This window comes from Triticum aestivum, chromosome 5D (assembly GCF_018294505.1).
Source record: "Triticum aestivum cultivar Chinese Spring chromosome 5D, IWGSC CS RefSeq v2.1, whole genome shotgun sequence".
Taxonomy (NCBI): domain Eukaryota; kingdom Viridiplantae; phylum Streptophyta; class Magnoliopsida; order Poales; family Poaceae; genus Triticum; species Triticum aestivum.
Window position 1 is genome coordinate 432,201,903 of NC_057808.1, and position 16,152 is coordinate 432,218,054.

The 16,152-nt window shown below is 44.0% G+C and overlaps 1 protein-coding gene across 1 annotated transcript; it reads right to left on the reverse strand.

Annotated features, from left to right (window-relative positions):
• Positions 1-557: 557 nt before the first annotated feature.
• On the reverse strand, positions 558-6,236 carry LOC123122426 (chromatin assembly factor 1 subunit FSM). The gene is made up of 13 exons (XM_044542625.1): positions 6,009-6,236; positions 5,197-5,916; positions 4,964-5,063; positions 4,572-4,716; positions 4,336-4,459; positions 3,248-3,831; positions 2,700-3,047; positions 2,530-2,611; positions 2,322-2,456; positions 1,510-1,911; positions 1,280-1,417; positions 1,084-1,132; positions 558-1,012 (listed from the first exon to the last, which is right to left on the reverse strand). Exons 2-13 carry the CDS (start codon positions 5,809-5,811, stop codon positions 831-833), a joined length of 2,904 nt encoding a protein of 967 aa, XP_044398560.1. The 5' UTR covers positions 5,812-5,916; positions 6,009-6,236; the 3' UTR covers positions 558-830.
• Positions 6,237-16,152: the final 9,916 nt, after the last annotated feature.

Consider the following 16,152-nt stretch of genomic DNA (forward strand, 5'->3'; position numbering starts at 1 on the left):
TGTAGTTTGAACTTAAATAAAACCAGCTCTGGTTTCATGCTTTCCCTGGTGCTTTGATGACAAACAATTTGAACTAAAACCCCCACTTATTTCCGAACAAAGGGAATACTTAAATAAATCACAAAGACACAAACTACAACTTGCCAAGTTGGTATTGGGCCTTTGGCATACCCTGGCTCAGGGTTTTATTTATGGGTCTGTTTAGGACACATCTAGATGTGACATAGTTATGTCACATCTAAACTGATATACACTTTGTTTGTAGTCTTTTTTTTTGTCCTGGTTTTTTTTTATTTCTTGTTGCTGCATTATATATTTGTGAGAGGTTAGATGTGACATCCTTAAAAAACATCTAGATGTGAATTAGACAAACTGTTTATTAATCCTAGCTTGTGCGGCATTCTCATATATTTTCTGGTTTTTCACTATAAGATCTATACTTCTCTCAGGAAAAACTAAGATCTATGCATCTTTAGAAAATCTGACAATACATCAGTTCCCAGTTTTCCCCATTGGGACAGCCGGTCCATCCAATTTAAAAATTAAGAGAGGCATGCTAAGTAAAAAAGATTATAAGCTTCACTGTCAGAATAGCATATATAGCAATGGAACAATTGACATGACAAAAGACACATGTCTATAAACCCACTAAAGCTAGAGCAGATTGCAAAAAATCACTCCACAGCTCGGAGCAGGATGCAATGCCATATTGCACCTGAGTGGCCTTTGTATTACACCATTATTACCCAAGAGGTTTCTGCTTGTTTTAAACCGTCAATGCATGGACCCAATTCAAGAAAGCCTGCTTCAGGATCAGCTTGTCAGGACTGTCACTTCTGCGAGGGGAACAGATCGACCTGAGGAGCACCAGCAACACCATTGCTGCCTTGAACAGTTCTCGGTTTCAAGCGCAGCTCAGGTGAAGATGCAAGGGCATTGACGGCCTCTTCTGGAGGTAAACACCGCTTCGAGAAGTACATGCCTATTCCTTTCGTCTTCTGGGGACGATCCACTGAAAAAACGAAAAATGGTTGGTGAGGTGCAACATTCCTACTGAGAAACAAGGAAGTATAGGGTACTTACCAGGTGGTGAGGAAGTTAAACCAAGCTTGTCAAGAACCTCTTTCTTAACCTGCAACCAAATAAGAGCAGAACACCTTAATACAGTGAAATCTTTGATCCATGTAGTCTGTTCTCAGCTAGTAATCATGCTACTATAGTAAATGAGCAGTGATAATCAGGTATTAAGGTGTGCTGCCAAGTGTGTAAGTATTCTGACCTGCCAGCGGTTATCAACAAAGTCAGATATCTCCCTCACTTTATGGTTCAGTTGAGTCTTCTTAACAGTCGGAAATTTCTGGTGCAGTAATTCCACCAGCTTGTGGATACCATCTCGACTTGACTGTATCACCTGAACCTGTGGTGGAATTAAACAAAGAATAATTAAACAAGTCTTAAAAATGCTACCTCCATTCAAAAGGGAAATACAAACAAGTTGCGACTACTTACAATTTCTTGCAGGTCTGTATCTAGTACAGAGGATGCAGCTGCAGGGCTACTTTTTGCATTGGACTGGTTGGTTTCTTCAGAAGCAGCAGATGAACTGTCAATGGCTGGCACATCAACAACTCCACCCCCCGGACAGATCCGCATTGAAAGAACTTGCAGACAAAGTTGCTCGATCTTCAAACTTCCCTTGAGATCTTGGGCGGTCAATAAGTCGGCCTTTTCATGAGCTAAGTTGGATATTACTAGAGGTTGACTCTTGCGGAGAGCCTGTTCAGTCAGAGTGTTAAGCACTTTTTGCTGGCGTAGTAAAGTTCTGAATTCCTCAACTTCTGGACACTGGCTGGTTGGCAAACTACTGGCATCATCAGCCTTTTCATCCAATAGACTTTCTACCTGAATACCCTGCAGGAAAGAAACTCCAGATGTTGAATTGCAGAACAATATTTCATTATGATGGATACTTGGGAATGGGGATGCATCCTATCAACAAAGAGCATGTGTATTTCTTTTATTTCTTGCTTAAGATAGCATTATAATTTTATTATCTTTGTAACAGCTTTGACAGAAGTTGTTTGTTCAACGAGATAAATTGGATAACACAAGTATTGCAGGTCAGCCTAGCTAAATGCTAGAGAATGCTTGCTGTCTATCACATCTGAATGCAGGTTTAATCTTGTCTGTCTTGCGCTTTTGTTAACTCTGAAGTGGTAGGGACATGCTTGGATGTAAGAATACAGGCAAAAACATGTGGAATAGAATTTCTACCTTATGTTGACAGAACAATTCATTTATTCAATGTTAGAAGAGTATACCTCACTATCCGAGAGGTAACCATCAGGGACAACAAAGCTATCTTCCTCTTCTTCATCTGTAATCTTGGAATCTTCTTCATCCATAACCTCATCAGTGTCCTTCTCACAATCAGAAAGGCTCTCACCAGGATCCACCTGTGCAGCAAACATAGCATGAGTATCTCTTGGGAGAAAGGAAGGAAGACAAAGCAAGATCATTGGCAATTACCTCCTCCCATTCATCATCACTGTCAATTTCATAATCAAGATCAGGATCCATCATAAGTGGACACTTTGGACGAATTACAGCACTGCAAATGATTATAAAACATAGCATGATATGGCAGTAGATTGAAAAACATCAAGAATTTATTGATATTTTTTAGATTAAGTTTTAACCTTTTCTTCCTCCAAGTCCCATAATATGCTGGCCTGTTACTTTTGGCAAATTGCAGAAGCTTTCTCTTTATCAATCTAGTTGGCAGAGAATTATCATTACGGGTGACATGACATTCAACCTCGCTGGCTGGAAGCATATCAATGTCATTTCCTAGTTTATCTGGTTCATTTTCTTGACCTGAATTGTGACAAGCATCTTCATTTGGAGCAGAAAGTATTTCATCGATCATGTCATCTGAGGTTTTTTGAAGCTTCAGCTCTTTAAATGCCTCCTTGGGTTTGTGTCTGATACCCCATCTGGAGGACCTGTTATAGTTTGATAACTTTTGCCAACCAGTGATCTGCAACCTGTGATGCATTCCATTCAACCCATATCAGTGGCATATCTAAAGCATATAAAAGGGCACAGTAAGACTACAATAGTTGATTAATGTTAATTTTCTCTGGGAAAGCCTTATGCATATTCTGTTTTCGAGTGACCCCATGAATGTGTTTAACAAGCTAGCCTACTATCAAAAGGAATATTGACATTAGGAGATATTGCTCACCTCTGAAGGTACTCCAAAGTCCAGCTCTCTTTCAGATTGAAGGAAGAATCAATTATTGATGTAGCAGCTGATATCTCTTTTTTAGTAGTGCCTGGATCAACAGAGCATGCATCTGAGTCATTCTCTCCAGATTTAGGTTTTTCACTGTCATTACTTTTGAAAAGGCGCTGCATTAACAAAGCTTGCTTCTGAATGGCCAGTTGTTTCTTGAGTTGTGCTGCTTCCTTCTCAAGACGCTTCTGTTCTTTATCAGCTTCCTCTTGCTGCTTCTTTTGTTGTTTTCTCATTTCAGCTTCTTCTTTTTCACGGCGCTTCTGCTCTTTCAGTGCATCCTCTTGCTGCTTCTTTTCTTGTTTTCTCATTTCAGCTTCTTCTTTTTCACGGCGCTTCTGCTCTTTCAGTGCTTCTTCTTCCTGCCTCTTTTGTCGTTTCTTTACTTCAGCTTCTTCCTTTTCACGTCTTTTTTGTTCTCTCAGTGCCTCTTCTTGCATTTTCTTTTGCTGTTTCATCATCTGATGTTCCTCTTTCTCCTGGCGTTTTGTTTCCTTCTGGGATTGCTTTTGCATTTTCAGAATTACTTGTTCCTAGAATTTGGTGGTACAACATGACATTAGTGGATAAAACAGAAATGCAGTTCACTTGCAACACTGCTGTTGTAATATGGCATGTTGCTCTTACTCAAAAACAGATAACCTAATTTATGTTGGAATGTTATACAAGAAACTAACATATCCACTGAATCATTGTAGTTGCAGATCAAATTGCAAAACTAACACTCTCAGATTAGCAGGTCTATTATGATATACTAATTTATTTAGGAAGAAGCAAGGCTATATGGCTCAGAATTCAGAAAAGTGCTAAGAATCTGATATAACAACAGCTTGGTTGTGTGTATGTATTATGAGTTCACATAAGAAAATTAAACTGGTTTCTGAAAGTTCGAATAAGGTGCAGCAACTTAATGTATACAAAATTCGTCAGTATCTTCATAGTGTCTATAGAATACATAGCTAATCACATTCTCTGAAATTCTTTAAATACTTGCACGTTGCATTTTTTAAAATGATAGAAAGGAAAGAGATACTAACATTAGCAGGAGCATTTCCATTTGGCAGCCCAGAGCCATTCACAGCATCTACTCCACCAACAGTTCCCTCATTATTTTCCATCACTTGCATTGACTGATCTGTTGATTCTACATCTTTGGCACCCCTTTATTCACAAATAAATACACATGTATTAGGGCTTCAAAGCCTTAAGGTTCAAATAAGATGAGCATGGCAATGCCTACAAACAAAACACAATGCAAAAGGCGCGCACACACCTTTGAATGTTGTTCTTTTGTGTGACTCTTTCCACCATTGATCTAATCCCTTCCAGGTTCAGTGCTTTGCTTAACTTCATTGATACTTTTCTAAGTTCATTTACTTGACCTTCAGCTCCTGTAGATTCCAGAGCTGACAAAGTTGCTGCGATAGAGATGCACTTAGTGAACAGAATACAAGCTATGGAGTAGGCAATTTCACAGTTCTAATTAGATGACAATGAAAGCTAACTTGCAACAACATTTAAAGAAAAATTAACAGCAAAGCATGTTGTATATTCAAAGAATGGGCACAACTTGAGCTGTTCAAACCAAAAAACTGCAATTTGCATATTAACTGTCAAACATTGATAGATGGAAGTTCAAACATGGTGCAAGAAGATATGGCTTACAATGGAGAGCGGTGATCCTCTCATGGATTTTCTTTCTGGCAGTTCTCCGCGCACTTAAAAACCCACGCGTTCTCACAGGCAGTACCTTCAAATCTCTTACCTGCAATTACAACCCACCACAAGACATCAAGACATATTAATTAGAACTGAACCGGTATTTCTGGATTAAAATAGCATTGAAATGAATTGTTATGGCACCAACTTGTAAATGAAAAACATAGGATAGGATTTACCTCCCAGCACCAAAGAGAAAGCTCTGATTCATCTTCCAGTACATCGGCATCGGGGCTAGATTGTCCGTACATCATCCTCTGCCCAATGAGCAGCACGGAGCTGCGGACGGAAGCCACAGAGACACCCTCTGTTCCCTTGAGCTTCTCAAATGCCTCATCCACCAACTTGGATAGCCCAAGATTGCTCTCCTCCAGCAAGCACCCAATCATGGCGTTGGTTGACAGATTCCCGCCGCCATCGATCTGCATCTTGTGCCCAGAAACCTCCTTGTAGTACTCGAACAAGCCCTGGAGCTCCAGGCGGCACCCGTCAGCAAGAGCCTCCTTCTCTGCAGGAGCAATCACAGGGCCGTTGGATGCCCTCTTCCGCTTCAGTTGCTTCTGCACTTGTACAACGGTGTCCGTCAGTGTAGCAGCGGGAGACTGCGTGGGCGGCGGCACCGTCTGCTTCAGGGCTTGCGCTGGGGTCGCATCGATATCCATCGCATCGCTCGATTCGAGCTCGGCAGATCGGTTGAGCACGACCGGGCCGTCAAGCTGCATCTGCGACTGCTCCAACCTGGCGCCTTCGCCGCTAGGGGGTTCGGGGCGAGCAGCGCCACCGCCAGCCTCCATTGTGGGCAGATCGCAGATTTAGGGAGATTTCAGTTGTCGCAGACGCCGGCTCAGGTACAGGCACGGCGGCGCATTCCTCGGCCCCGCCCCTTGGACGAGCACGGCCTGGGGGGAGAATCAAGATCTGGTCGGATTCGGCATTTCATAGCAACAGAAAGACGGGAGGAGGAAACGATCAGAAATCTAGGGTTCCTTACCGGCAAAAGGAGTCCCGCGCCGGGTCGCCGCCGTCGAGGACGCCGCTTGTGAGAGAGATGACCGAATTCCTTCCCGTGGAGGCGGAACGCGCGCCTCGGTGTGGATCGAGGTGGGGAGCACGCTGGCCGCGAGAGGCGACGGCGCTGGAGAGGGGAGGGGAGGCGGCGGTGGGATTGGGGGGATGGGGGAGGCAGGAGGGGGGAGAAGACAGCGCGCGGGGGCGGGTTTAATTTGGAGAATGGAGCGCAGGTGTGCCGCTTCCGCGCGCGTCCGAAGGATTTCTACTCCCACGCCCCGGCGCGCGCGCCACAAGTTTCGCCCACGGCCCCGCCCAAAAGGAAAGTAGGAAAAAACTTCGCGCGCTACGGGCGGTTTTCGCACCGCGTCGATTGCTTCGCGGGCTCACCCCGCCAAAAACGAAACTGAGGAGCAGCGAGTCAAAACTATGGTTGTGCGGTGGGCCAGTGAGGGAGTGGGCCCCCTACGCAGTGAGACGGATTGTCTTTTTTATAGAAGAAGAGAGGGAGAGAAAGCGAATGCTTGTTGATTTCTCCTTTCTATTTCTGCAACTTAAATGCGCCCAAGAAAACCAGTCTCAGATCGGAGAAATGAGCTACGGTTTTGCCAATTCTCAATTCTCGGTCGATGCGATTTAGGCGTCAAGACTTTTTAAGACTTTTTATGCGTTGGTATTCTATTTTGGGGCGTGTTTGGTTGGTCTCAGCCCCCAAACACGCCCGATGGATGAAATAAAAATGATTTAGTTCCTCATGCGCGGCGTTGGCCTATACCCGCATGAAACTCAAAGCGCCCATATCCTGGGCTCACTGGAAACGCTCGAATCAATTATTTCCATGGGGCCGTGATGAGGCTAACGCAAGGGGACGAACGGCGTCCACGTGGTGCAGGCATGAAGATAGCTGGAGACGAAAACCTGCAGACGCGATATTGGTATAAAATTTGCAATCTTACCCCCTTTTACTCACTCACCCCTAGCAAAAGGGCATGTTCGGTCTCAGTTCTTGGCACCGGCGCCAGCGGTGACTTAGATCTCGGTACCTGGGCGTGAACTAAGATCTCGGGCATCGGGACGTGCTCCTCCCCTCAGTGAGCTGCTCGTCCCTTTCATCTTTGTTTCCATCTAGTCCGCTTCATCTCCGACTTGGGCAAGTCATTGTCGTCTCCCATGGTGGTAAGCAACATACAACTACCCTCCACCACTTGACTTTTAGGTCGTTGGATGAGGTGTATGGTCCATTTCATCGCTACTTACCGCAATATGATTTCACTAGGACAAACGGATGAAGTTGCTCATTCAGGCATTAACACTCATTATTGTGATTCGAGTCTCGCTCATGTTGGTCCACAAGAGGACGGCTCGTCGCATTTCCAAACATGTGATCAGATGTGGTCCAATGTTAACCTGAGATATGGAGAGAATGACGAATCTAAACTACATATACAACTGTAACGATGTATAGGTTGTGAACATGCTTCAAATGAGAAGGCGACATTAGTGATCTTGTAGACCTCACTAGTTCTTAACCACTCATATGTGGGAACCTGATGAACGAGTTCACGCACGAGGACGAGGGTGGCCCGGTCTTCACATTGTAGGATCAAATCGGGAGGGATAACTAGCTTTATACCTGCTAAGGTTGGATGCAACCCGTACGCTGGGGATGGCTGACTGGAGCTGCAAGAACTCCAACCCGTTGTCTGAAAAATCGCAGAACCACAAATCAGGACTAACCCACACAAGATGGCTGGAACCGTAGAGCACTGATTGGGGGGAACCAGAGGCTCCTTCTCGCGAAACCGGATGAACTCACAAGAGCAAAGGTAGCAATGATCTCTCGGATCTATAGCAGTCTTGTTGTATAAGCTTGCGGCTGAATGGTTTGACAAAACGTTTTCTAAAAGAATGGGGGAGATGGGGTTTTATAGCAGGGACAACCCCCCTTAGCTAGGTGTAGAAGGACTCAAGAGTAAACGACTTTTATGGCTTCCTTGGGGGAATAAGCAGTCAACTTCAGAAGTTGTTGGAGAGCTCCTCCGAAATTCGCGAAGCCTTGACAGCGTGACACCTTCCACAGGAATGACCAGAACTTTTGACTCACAACTCCTGATGATATGAGGTTTTTTGCATTGGAAGGTAAAACTGATGTAGGTTCTGGTGATGTACCCCTATGGCCCGGCTCTCCTCCAAATGGGTGTGGCACAACAAAACATCAGAGGTAAAAAACTGACATCATCAGCTTCACTTGAAACTTGTTTTGATAAAAAAACTGTTTCTTTGACTTCGTTTCTTCATGGGATGAGATGTTATTCGCTTCCTTCGATATTTCCTGGCCAACAACAAGGAGATGAAAGCGTAGCCATGTGTTCAAGATTATAGCATGAACTTAAGTAAGCGTTCACCTGGTCATGTATTTGTTTGACACAAAATATTATGATTTCTCCTTTGATGATCGCGGGTGTATAAATGTTGCCATGTCCTCATCATCCTCCCCCTCTTGAAATGAAGTCGTCCTCGACTCTAGTGGTCCTCACACAAAACAAAATGAGCCAGTACAAAGAAGCAACGCAAATACTTTATGGATGCATAAGTCTAGCTTTCACCTTTGCGAACTTCTTCAAATGTTTATGAATGTAAACATGATGTTTTGTTTGACTCGACAATGTTGTCATGTCCATATCATCCTCCCTCTCCTGGAGAACAGTCATCCTCAACTTTATTTGGTATACAAAATTATAGCACGAGGACAATAGAAAATATCTAGGAAAAGGAAAAGATGAGTAATCACGTGTAATGTTCAATTTTATTAGCTCTTTTGTAGTCTCTTCAAGATTGACAAAATGATATTGTTGGATGGATGATGTACCAAACAATTTTTCTCTAATCATATCACGCCATTGCTTCGCAAACTCATAGGTGCATACCTCTGGATTCATGGAAATGGATGATCTCTTTTCTTCTACCTCATTGAGTACTTCCATTCCTGGGTGAAAATCAATCGGCAAGCATGCACCTTGTGTAGTGGTGTTCCGCGTGCACCACATTTGTTCCTGGATCTCATCCTACCATCGTTGCAAGAGAGCTCATAGGTATGCCTTTTGCACCTGCACATATTGCAGAGAAAGAGAATTATGTGAAAGGTTAGTTATCGAATGTTCCCCTCTCTTTTCATTTGGTGGACTACCAATTTCCCATGGTGGTGGATCACTCATCTCTGTATTCTCTTGTTGAAAATCTCAACCTCACATCTAGTGGACTCACATAACTCACTTTTCTTCTCACTCTTATTGTGTGGTACATTGGGTTGTGGATCACTTATCTCTCTAATGAGGTCTAGAATTATCTCAATCTCACATTTTGTGGACTCACACAACTCACTAAACCTCTCTCCCTGAATGTGTGGTATATCTAGGTGGAGATCTTTCATTTTCTCTAATCCCATGATGAATGATTTGATCCTCACATCTGTGGACTCGCTCACCTCACTTTTCTTATCACTCTCAATATATAGAATTGTGGAAAGTGAACACTCTTTCTCACATTTTGTGGAGTCGCTCAACTTTTTTTTCACTCTCAAGTGGTGGGATTTTTGAAAGTGGACACTCTTCCTCACTTTTGGAGGAGTCACTCAGCCTGCTTTTCTTATGACTGTCAAGTTGTGGGATTTTGGATTGTGGACTCTCTTCCTCACATGGAATCTGTGGGACATGTTTCTTGGATGTTGAGACAATAGTGGTGGTCAAGATGGCAACACTAGGAATAAGCTTCTCATGTAAACATGGGCTATGAATCACAGGAGCCAGTTCATCAACCACGGTCATGCTTTGCGGTGGGTCGTGGTATGCCGACGAGTGCCATAACTTTGTCGTCGAGCATGACGTCCTTGATACGATTCATGAGCAACAGTGACTCGCCTAGGGGAAGCAGTAGCTTGCCCTCGAGCATGCCATCCTTGCCACACTTCAGGATCAGCGAGGACACACCCATGAGCAACAACATCATGCCCTCGAGCATGTCTTCTTTGCTGCACTTCATGAGAAACAATAGGGGGTTTGTTGGGGAACGTAGTAATTTCAAAAAAATCCTACGATCACGCAAGATCTATCTAGGAGAAGCATAGCAACGAGCGGGGAGAGTGTGTCCACGTACCCTCGTAGACCGAAAGCGGAAGCTTTTTATCAATGTGGTTGATGTAGTCGTACGTCTTCACGATCCGACCGATCCTAGCACTAAACGTACGGCACCTCCGTGTTCAACACACGTTCAGCTCGATGACGTTCCTTGTACTCTTGATCCAGTTGAGGCCGAGGGAGAGTTTCTTCAGCATGACGGCATGGTGACGGTGATGATGAAGTTGCCGGCATAGGGCTTCGCCTAAGCACTATGACGATATGACCGAGGTGTGTAACTATGGAGGGGGGCACCGCACACGGCTAAAAGATCAACTTATGTGTCTTTGGGGTGCCCCTGCCCCCGTATATAAAGGAGGGGAGGAGGAGGCCGGCCAACAAGGGGCGCGCCAGGGAGAGGGGAGTCCTACTAGGACTCCAGTCCTAGTATGATTTGGCCCCACCCTTTTTTCCTTCTACCGGAGGGGAAAAGGGGAAGGAGAGGGAGTAGGAGAAGGAAAGGGGGGTGGCGCCCCCTTCCCAAGTCCAATCCGGACTCCTCCCTTGTGGGGGCGCACCAACCCCTTGTGGGCTGGTTAGCCTCCCTCCTATGGCCCATAAGGCCCATATCTTTCCCCGGGGGGTTCCGGTAACCCCTCCGGTACTCCGGTATGTACCCGATCAACTCCAGAACCCTTCCGGTGTCCGAATACTACCTTCCAATATATCAATATTTACCTCTCGACCATTCCGAAACTCCTCGTCATGTCCGTGATCTCATCCGGGACTCCGAACAAACTTCGGTTCATCAAAACACGAAACTCATAATACAAATCGTCATCGAACGTTAAGCGTGCGGACCCTACGGGTTCGAGAACTATGTAGACATGACCGAGACACAACTCTGGTCATTAACCAATAGCGGAACCTGGATGCTCATATTGGCTCCTACATATTCTACGAAGATCTTTATCGGTCAAACCGCATAACAACATACGTTGTTCCCTTCGTCATCGGTATGTTACTTGCCTGAGATTCGATCGTCGGTATCATCATACCTAGTTCAATCTCGTTACCGGCAAGTCTCTTTACTCGTTTCGTAATGCATCATCCCGCAACTAACTCATTAGTCACATTGCTTGCAAGGCTTGTAATGATGTGCATTACCGAGAGGGCCCAGAGATACCTCTCCGATACACGGAGTGACAAATCCTAATCTCGATCTATGCCAACTCAACAAACACCATCGGATACACCTATAGAGCATCTTTATAATCACTCAGTTATGTTGTGACATTTGGTAGCACACAAGATGTTCCTCCGGTATTCGGGAGTTGCATAATCTCATAGTCAGAGGAACATGTATAAGTCATGAAGAAAGCAATAGCAATAAAACTGAACGATCAACATGCTAAGCTAACGGATGGGTCTTGTCCATCACATCATTCTCTAATGATGTGATCCCATTCATCAAATGACAACACATGTCTATGGTCAGGAAACATAACCATCTTTGATTAACGAGCTAGTCAAGTAGAGCCATACTAGGGACACTCTGTTTTGTCTATGTATTCACACATGTACTAAGTTTCCGGTTAATACAATTCTAGCATGAATAATAAACATTTATCATGATATAAGGAAATATAAATAACAACTTTATTATTGCCTCTAGGGCATATTTCCTTCAGTCTCCCACTTGCACTAGAGTCAATAATCTAGTTCACATCGTCATGTGATTTAACACCAATAGTTCACATCACCATGTGATTAGTTCACATCGCCATGTGACTAATACCCAAAGGGTTTTAATAGAGTCAGTAATCTAGTTCACATCGCTATGTGATTAACACCCAAAGAGTACTAAGGTCTAATCATGTTTTGCTCGTGAGAGAAGCTTAGTCAATGGGTCTGTCACATTCAGAGCCGTATGTATTTTGCAAATTTTCTATGTCGACAATGCTCTGCATGGAGCTACTCTAGCTAATTGCTCCCACTTTCAATATGTATCCACATTGAGACTCAGAGTCATCCGGATCGGTGTAAAAGCTTGCATCGGCGTAACTCTTTATGATGAACTCTTTACCACCTCCATAACCGAGAAATATCTCCTTAGTCTTCTAAGGATAATTTTGACCGCTGTCAAGTGATCCACTCCTGGACCAATAGCGTACCCCCTTGCCAAACTCATGGCAAGGTACACAATAGGTTTGGTACACAACATAGCATACTTTATAGAACCTATGGTTGAGGCATAGGGAATGACTTTCATTCTCTTTCTATTTTCTGTCGTGGTCGTGTTTTGAGTCTTAGTCAACTTTACACCTTGCAATACAAGCAAGAACTCCTTCTTTGACTGTTCCATTTTGAACTACTTCAAAAATCTTGTCAAGGTATGTACCCATTGAAAAATCTTATCAAGCGTCTTGATCTATCTCTATAGATCTTGATGCTCAATATGTAAGCAGCTTCACCGAGGACTTTCTTTGAAAAACTCCTTTCAAACACTCCTTTATGCTTTCCAGAAATTTCTACATCATTTCCGATCAACAATATGTCACTCGCATATACTTATCAGAAAGGCTGTAGTGCTCGCACTCACTTTCTTGTAAATACAGGCTTCACCGCAAGTCTGTATAAAACTATATGCTTTGATCAACTCATCAAAGCGTATATTCCAACTCCGAGATGCTTGCACCAGTCCATAGATGGATCGCTGGAGCTTGCACATTTTGTTAGTACCTTTCGGATTGACAAAACCTTCTGGTTGCATCATATACAACTCTTTTTTAATAAATCCATTAAGGAATGTAGTTTTGATATCCATTTGCCAGATTTCATAAAATGCGACAATTGCTAACATGATTCGGACAGACTTAGGCATCGATGCGAGTGAGAAAATCTCATCGTAGTCAACACCTTGAACTTGTCGAAAACCTTTTTGCGACAATTCGAGCTTTGTAGATAGTAACACTACTATCAGCGTCCGTCTTCCTCTTGAAGATCCATTTTCTATGGTTTGCCGATCATCGGGAAAATCCATCAAAGTCCACACTTTGTTTTCATACATGGATCCCATCTCAGATTTCATGGCCTCAAGCCATTTCGCGGAATCTAGGCTCATCGCTTCCTCATAGTTCGTAAGTTCATCATGGTCTAGTAACATGACTTCCAATACAGGATTACCGTACCACTCTGGTGCGGATCGTGTTCTGGTTGACCTACGAAGATCAGTAGTAACTTGATCCGAAGTTTCATGATCATCATCATTAACTTCCTCACTAATTGGTGTAGGAATCACTGGAACTGATTTCTGTGATGACCTACTTTCCAATTCGGGAGAAGGTACAATTACCTCATCAAGTTCTACTTTTCCTCCGACTCACTTCTTTCGAGAGAAACTCCTTCTCTAGAAAGGATCCATTCTTAGCAACAAAGATCTTGCCTTAGGATCTGTGATAGAAGGTGTACCCAACAGTTTCTTTTGGGTATCCTATGAAGACGCACTTCTCCGATTTGGGTTTGAGCTTATCAGGTTGAAGTTTTTCACATAAGCATCACAACCCCAAGCTTTAAGAAACGACAACTTAGGTTTCATGCCAAACCACAGTTCATATGGTGTTGTCTCAACGGATTTAGATGGCGCCCTATTTAATGTGAATGTAGTTGTCTCTAATGCATAACCCCAAAACAATAGTGGTAAATCGGTAAGAGGCATCATAGATCGCACCATATCTAATGAAGTACGGTTACGACGTTCGGACACACCATTACACTGTGGTGTTCCAGGTGGCGTGAGTTGTGAAACTATTTCACATTGTTTCAAATGAATACCAAACTCGTAACTCAAATATTCGCCTCCACGATCAGATCGTAGAAACTTTATTTTCTTGTTACGATGATTTTCCACTTCACTCTGAAATTCTTTAAACTTTTCAAATGTTTCAGACTTTATGTTTCATCAAGTAGATGTACTCATATCTGCTCAAATCATCTGTGAAGGTTAGACAATAACGATACCCGTCGCGAGCCTCAACACTCATCGGACCGCATACTTCAGTATGTATTATTTCCAACAAGTCTGTTGCTCGCTCCATTGTTTCGGAGAACGGAGTCGTAGTCATCTTGCCCATGAGGCATGGTTCGCAAGCATCAAGTGATTCCAAAAGCCCATCGGCATGGAGTTTCTTCATGCGCTTTACACCAATATGACCTAAACGGCAGTGCCACAGATAAGTTGCACTATCATTATTAACCTTGCATCTTTTGGCTTCAATATTATGAATATGTGTATCACCACAATCGAGATTCAATAAACCATTCACCCTGGGTGTATGACCACAGAAGGTTTTATTCATGTAAACAGAATAACAATTATTCTTTGACTTAAATGAATAACCGTATTGCAATAAACATGATCCAATCATATTATGCTCAACGCAAACACCAAATAACATTTATTTTAGGTTCAACACTAATCCCAAAGGTAAAGGGAGTGTGCGATGATGATCTTATCAACCTTGGAATCACTTCCAACACACATCGTCACCTTGCCCTCAACTAGTCTCTGTTCATTTTATAACTCCTGTGTTAAGTTACTAATCATAGCAACTAAACCAGTATTAAATACCCAGGGGCTATTATTAATACCAGTAAAGTACACATCTATAACATGTATATCATATATACTTTTGTTCACTTTGCCATCCTTCTTATCCGTCGAGTATTTGGGGCAGTTCCGCTTCCAGTGACCATTTCCTTTGCAGTAGACACTACAAAAAAAACACTTCCGTGATGATACGTGTTTGTCACAGTAGGTCGCGTTTTTTGTCATGCATGTACATCCATGACAAATTTATGACAGAATCAAGATAGTCATACCTGTGCTGTCGTAGAAGTGTTCCATGACATTACCAAAATTATCATCACGGAAGTGTCCACTTCCATGACGATAAATCGCGCGTCACAGAAGTGCTTTCGTCAAGGGTGACCGACACGTGGCATCCACCGTAACGGAACGCCGTTAAGCTATCGGGTCGGATTTTGGATCCGATAACCCGTTAACAGCCCTGACCAATGGGAAATTTCCACGTGTAAAATTCTGATTGGCCGAAGGGAACACCTGTCAGCTCGTCAGTGGGCCAGATGTCGCCCGTCCATTGGAGGAGACATGCCTATGATACGTTGACACGTGGCTGGGCCCAACAAAGGCCCATATAGCTTAAAAAGGTCGGCCTAGTCAAAGGTCCGTAGAACTTAATCAGGTACTAGTGGGCCAGCCCAATAACGGCCTGCTTAATAAAGGCCCATTTACGGCCCGAAGCCAGATCTGGCCCGTTAATTGTTCGCCCAATATTTGGGCCCATTTACGGCCCGAAGCCAGATCTGGCCCGTTAATTGTTCACCCAATATTTAGGCCCATTTGCGGCCCGAAGCCAGATCTGGCCCGTTAATTGTTCGCCGAATATTTGGGCCCAACTACAGCCCAGTGACTTTCGGCCTGTTAGAGCCCTGATGGAGACATGGGCCCATTTCAACCCGGTGTGACTTTCGGCCTGGGAATGGCCCGTGCTGCCCATGGGCCATATATGGTCCGACGGGACATCGGGCCCACTAACGGCCCGTGCTAAAGGTGGCAACAGTTAAGCCCAACGTGACTTTGGGCCTGTTAAAGGCCTTTCACGTAATTCGGCTCGTTGATGCCTGTGCTAAGCTTTCGGCCTCTTAAAGGCCCATGATATCAGTGGGCCAACTAAGGCCCGAGATATGTTTCGGCCTGGTAACGGCCCGTGAGCTAACTGGGCCCAAAACGGCCCGGTCTACATTTTGGCCTGCTGAAGGCCCGTCAACGACTAGTGAAAATTGAGGCCCAACATGCATTTTGGCCTGCTAAAGGCCCGTGGTTTCATCTCGGCCGTAACAGGCCAGTACAATATTCAGCCTATTAATGGCCCAACGCTACCTGGGCCAAACTAAGCGCTGGGTCGACAAAAGGCCCAACTAAAATATAGGCCG

Coding starts and splice junctions, on each gene's coding strand:
- LOC123122426 (XM_044542625.1), bottom strand. CDS start 5,811: ATGGAGGCTGGCGGTGGCGCTGCTCGCCCCGAACCCCCTAGCGGCGAA. Junction 5,064..5,196: donor TTTCTCTTTGGTGCTGGGAG/GTAAATCCTATC, acceptor TTGTAATTGCAG/GTAAGAGATTTGAAGGTACT. Junction 1,013..1,083: donor TTTAACTTCCTCACCACCTG/GTAAGTACCCTA, acceptor TCGTTTTTTCAG/TGGATCGTCCCCAGAAGACG.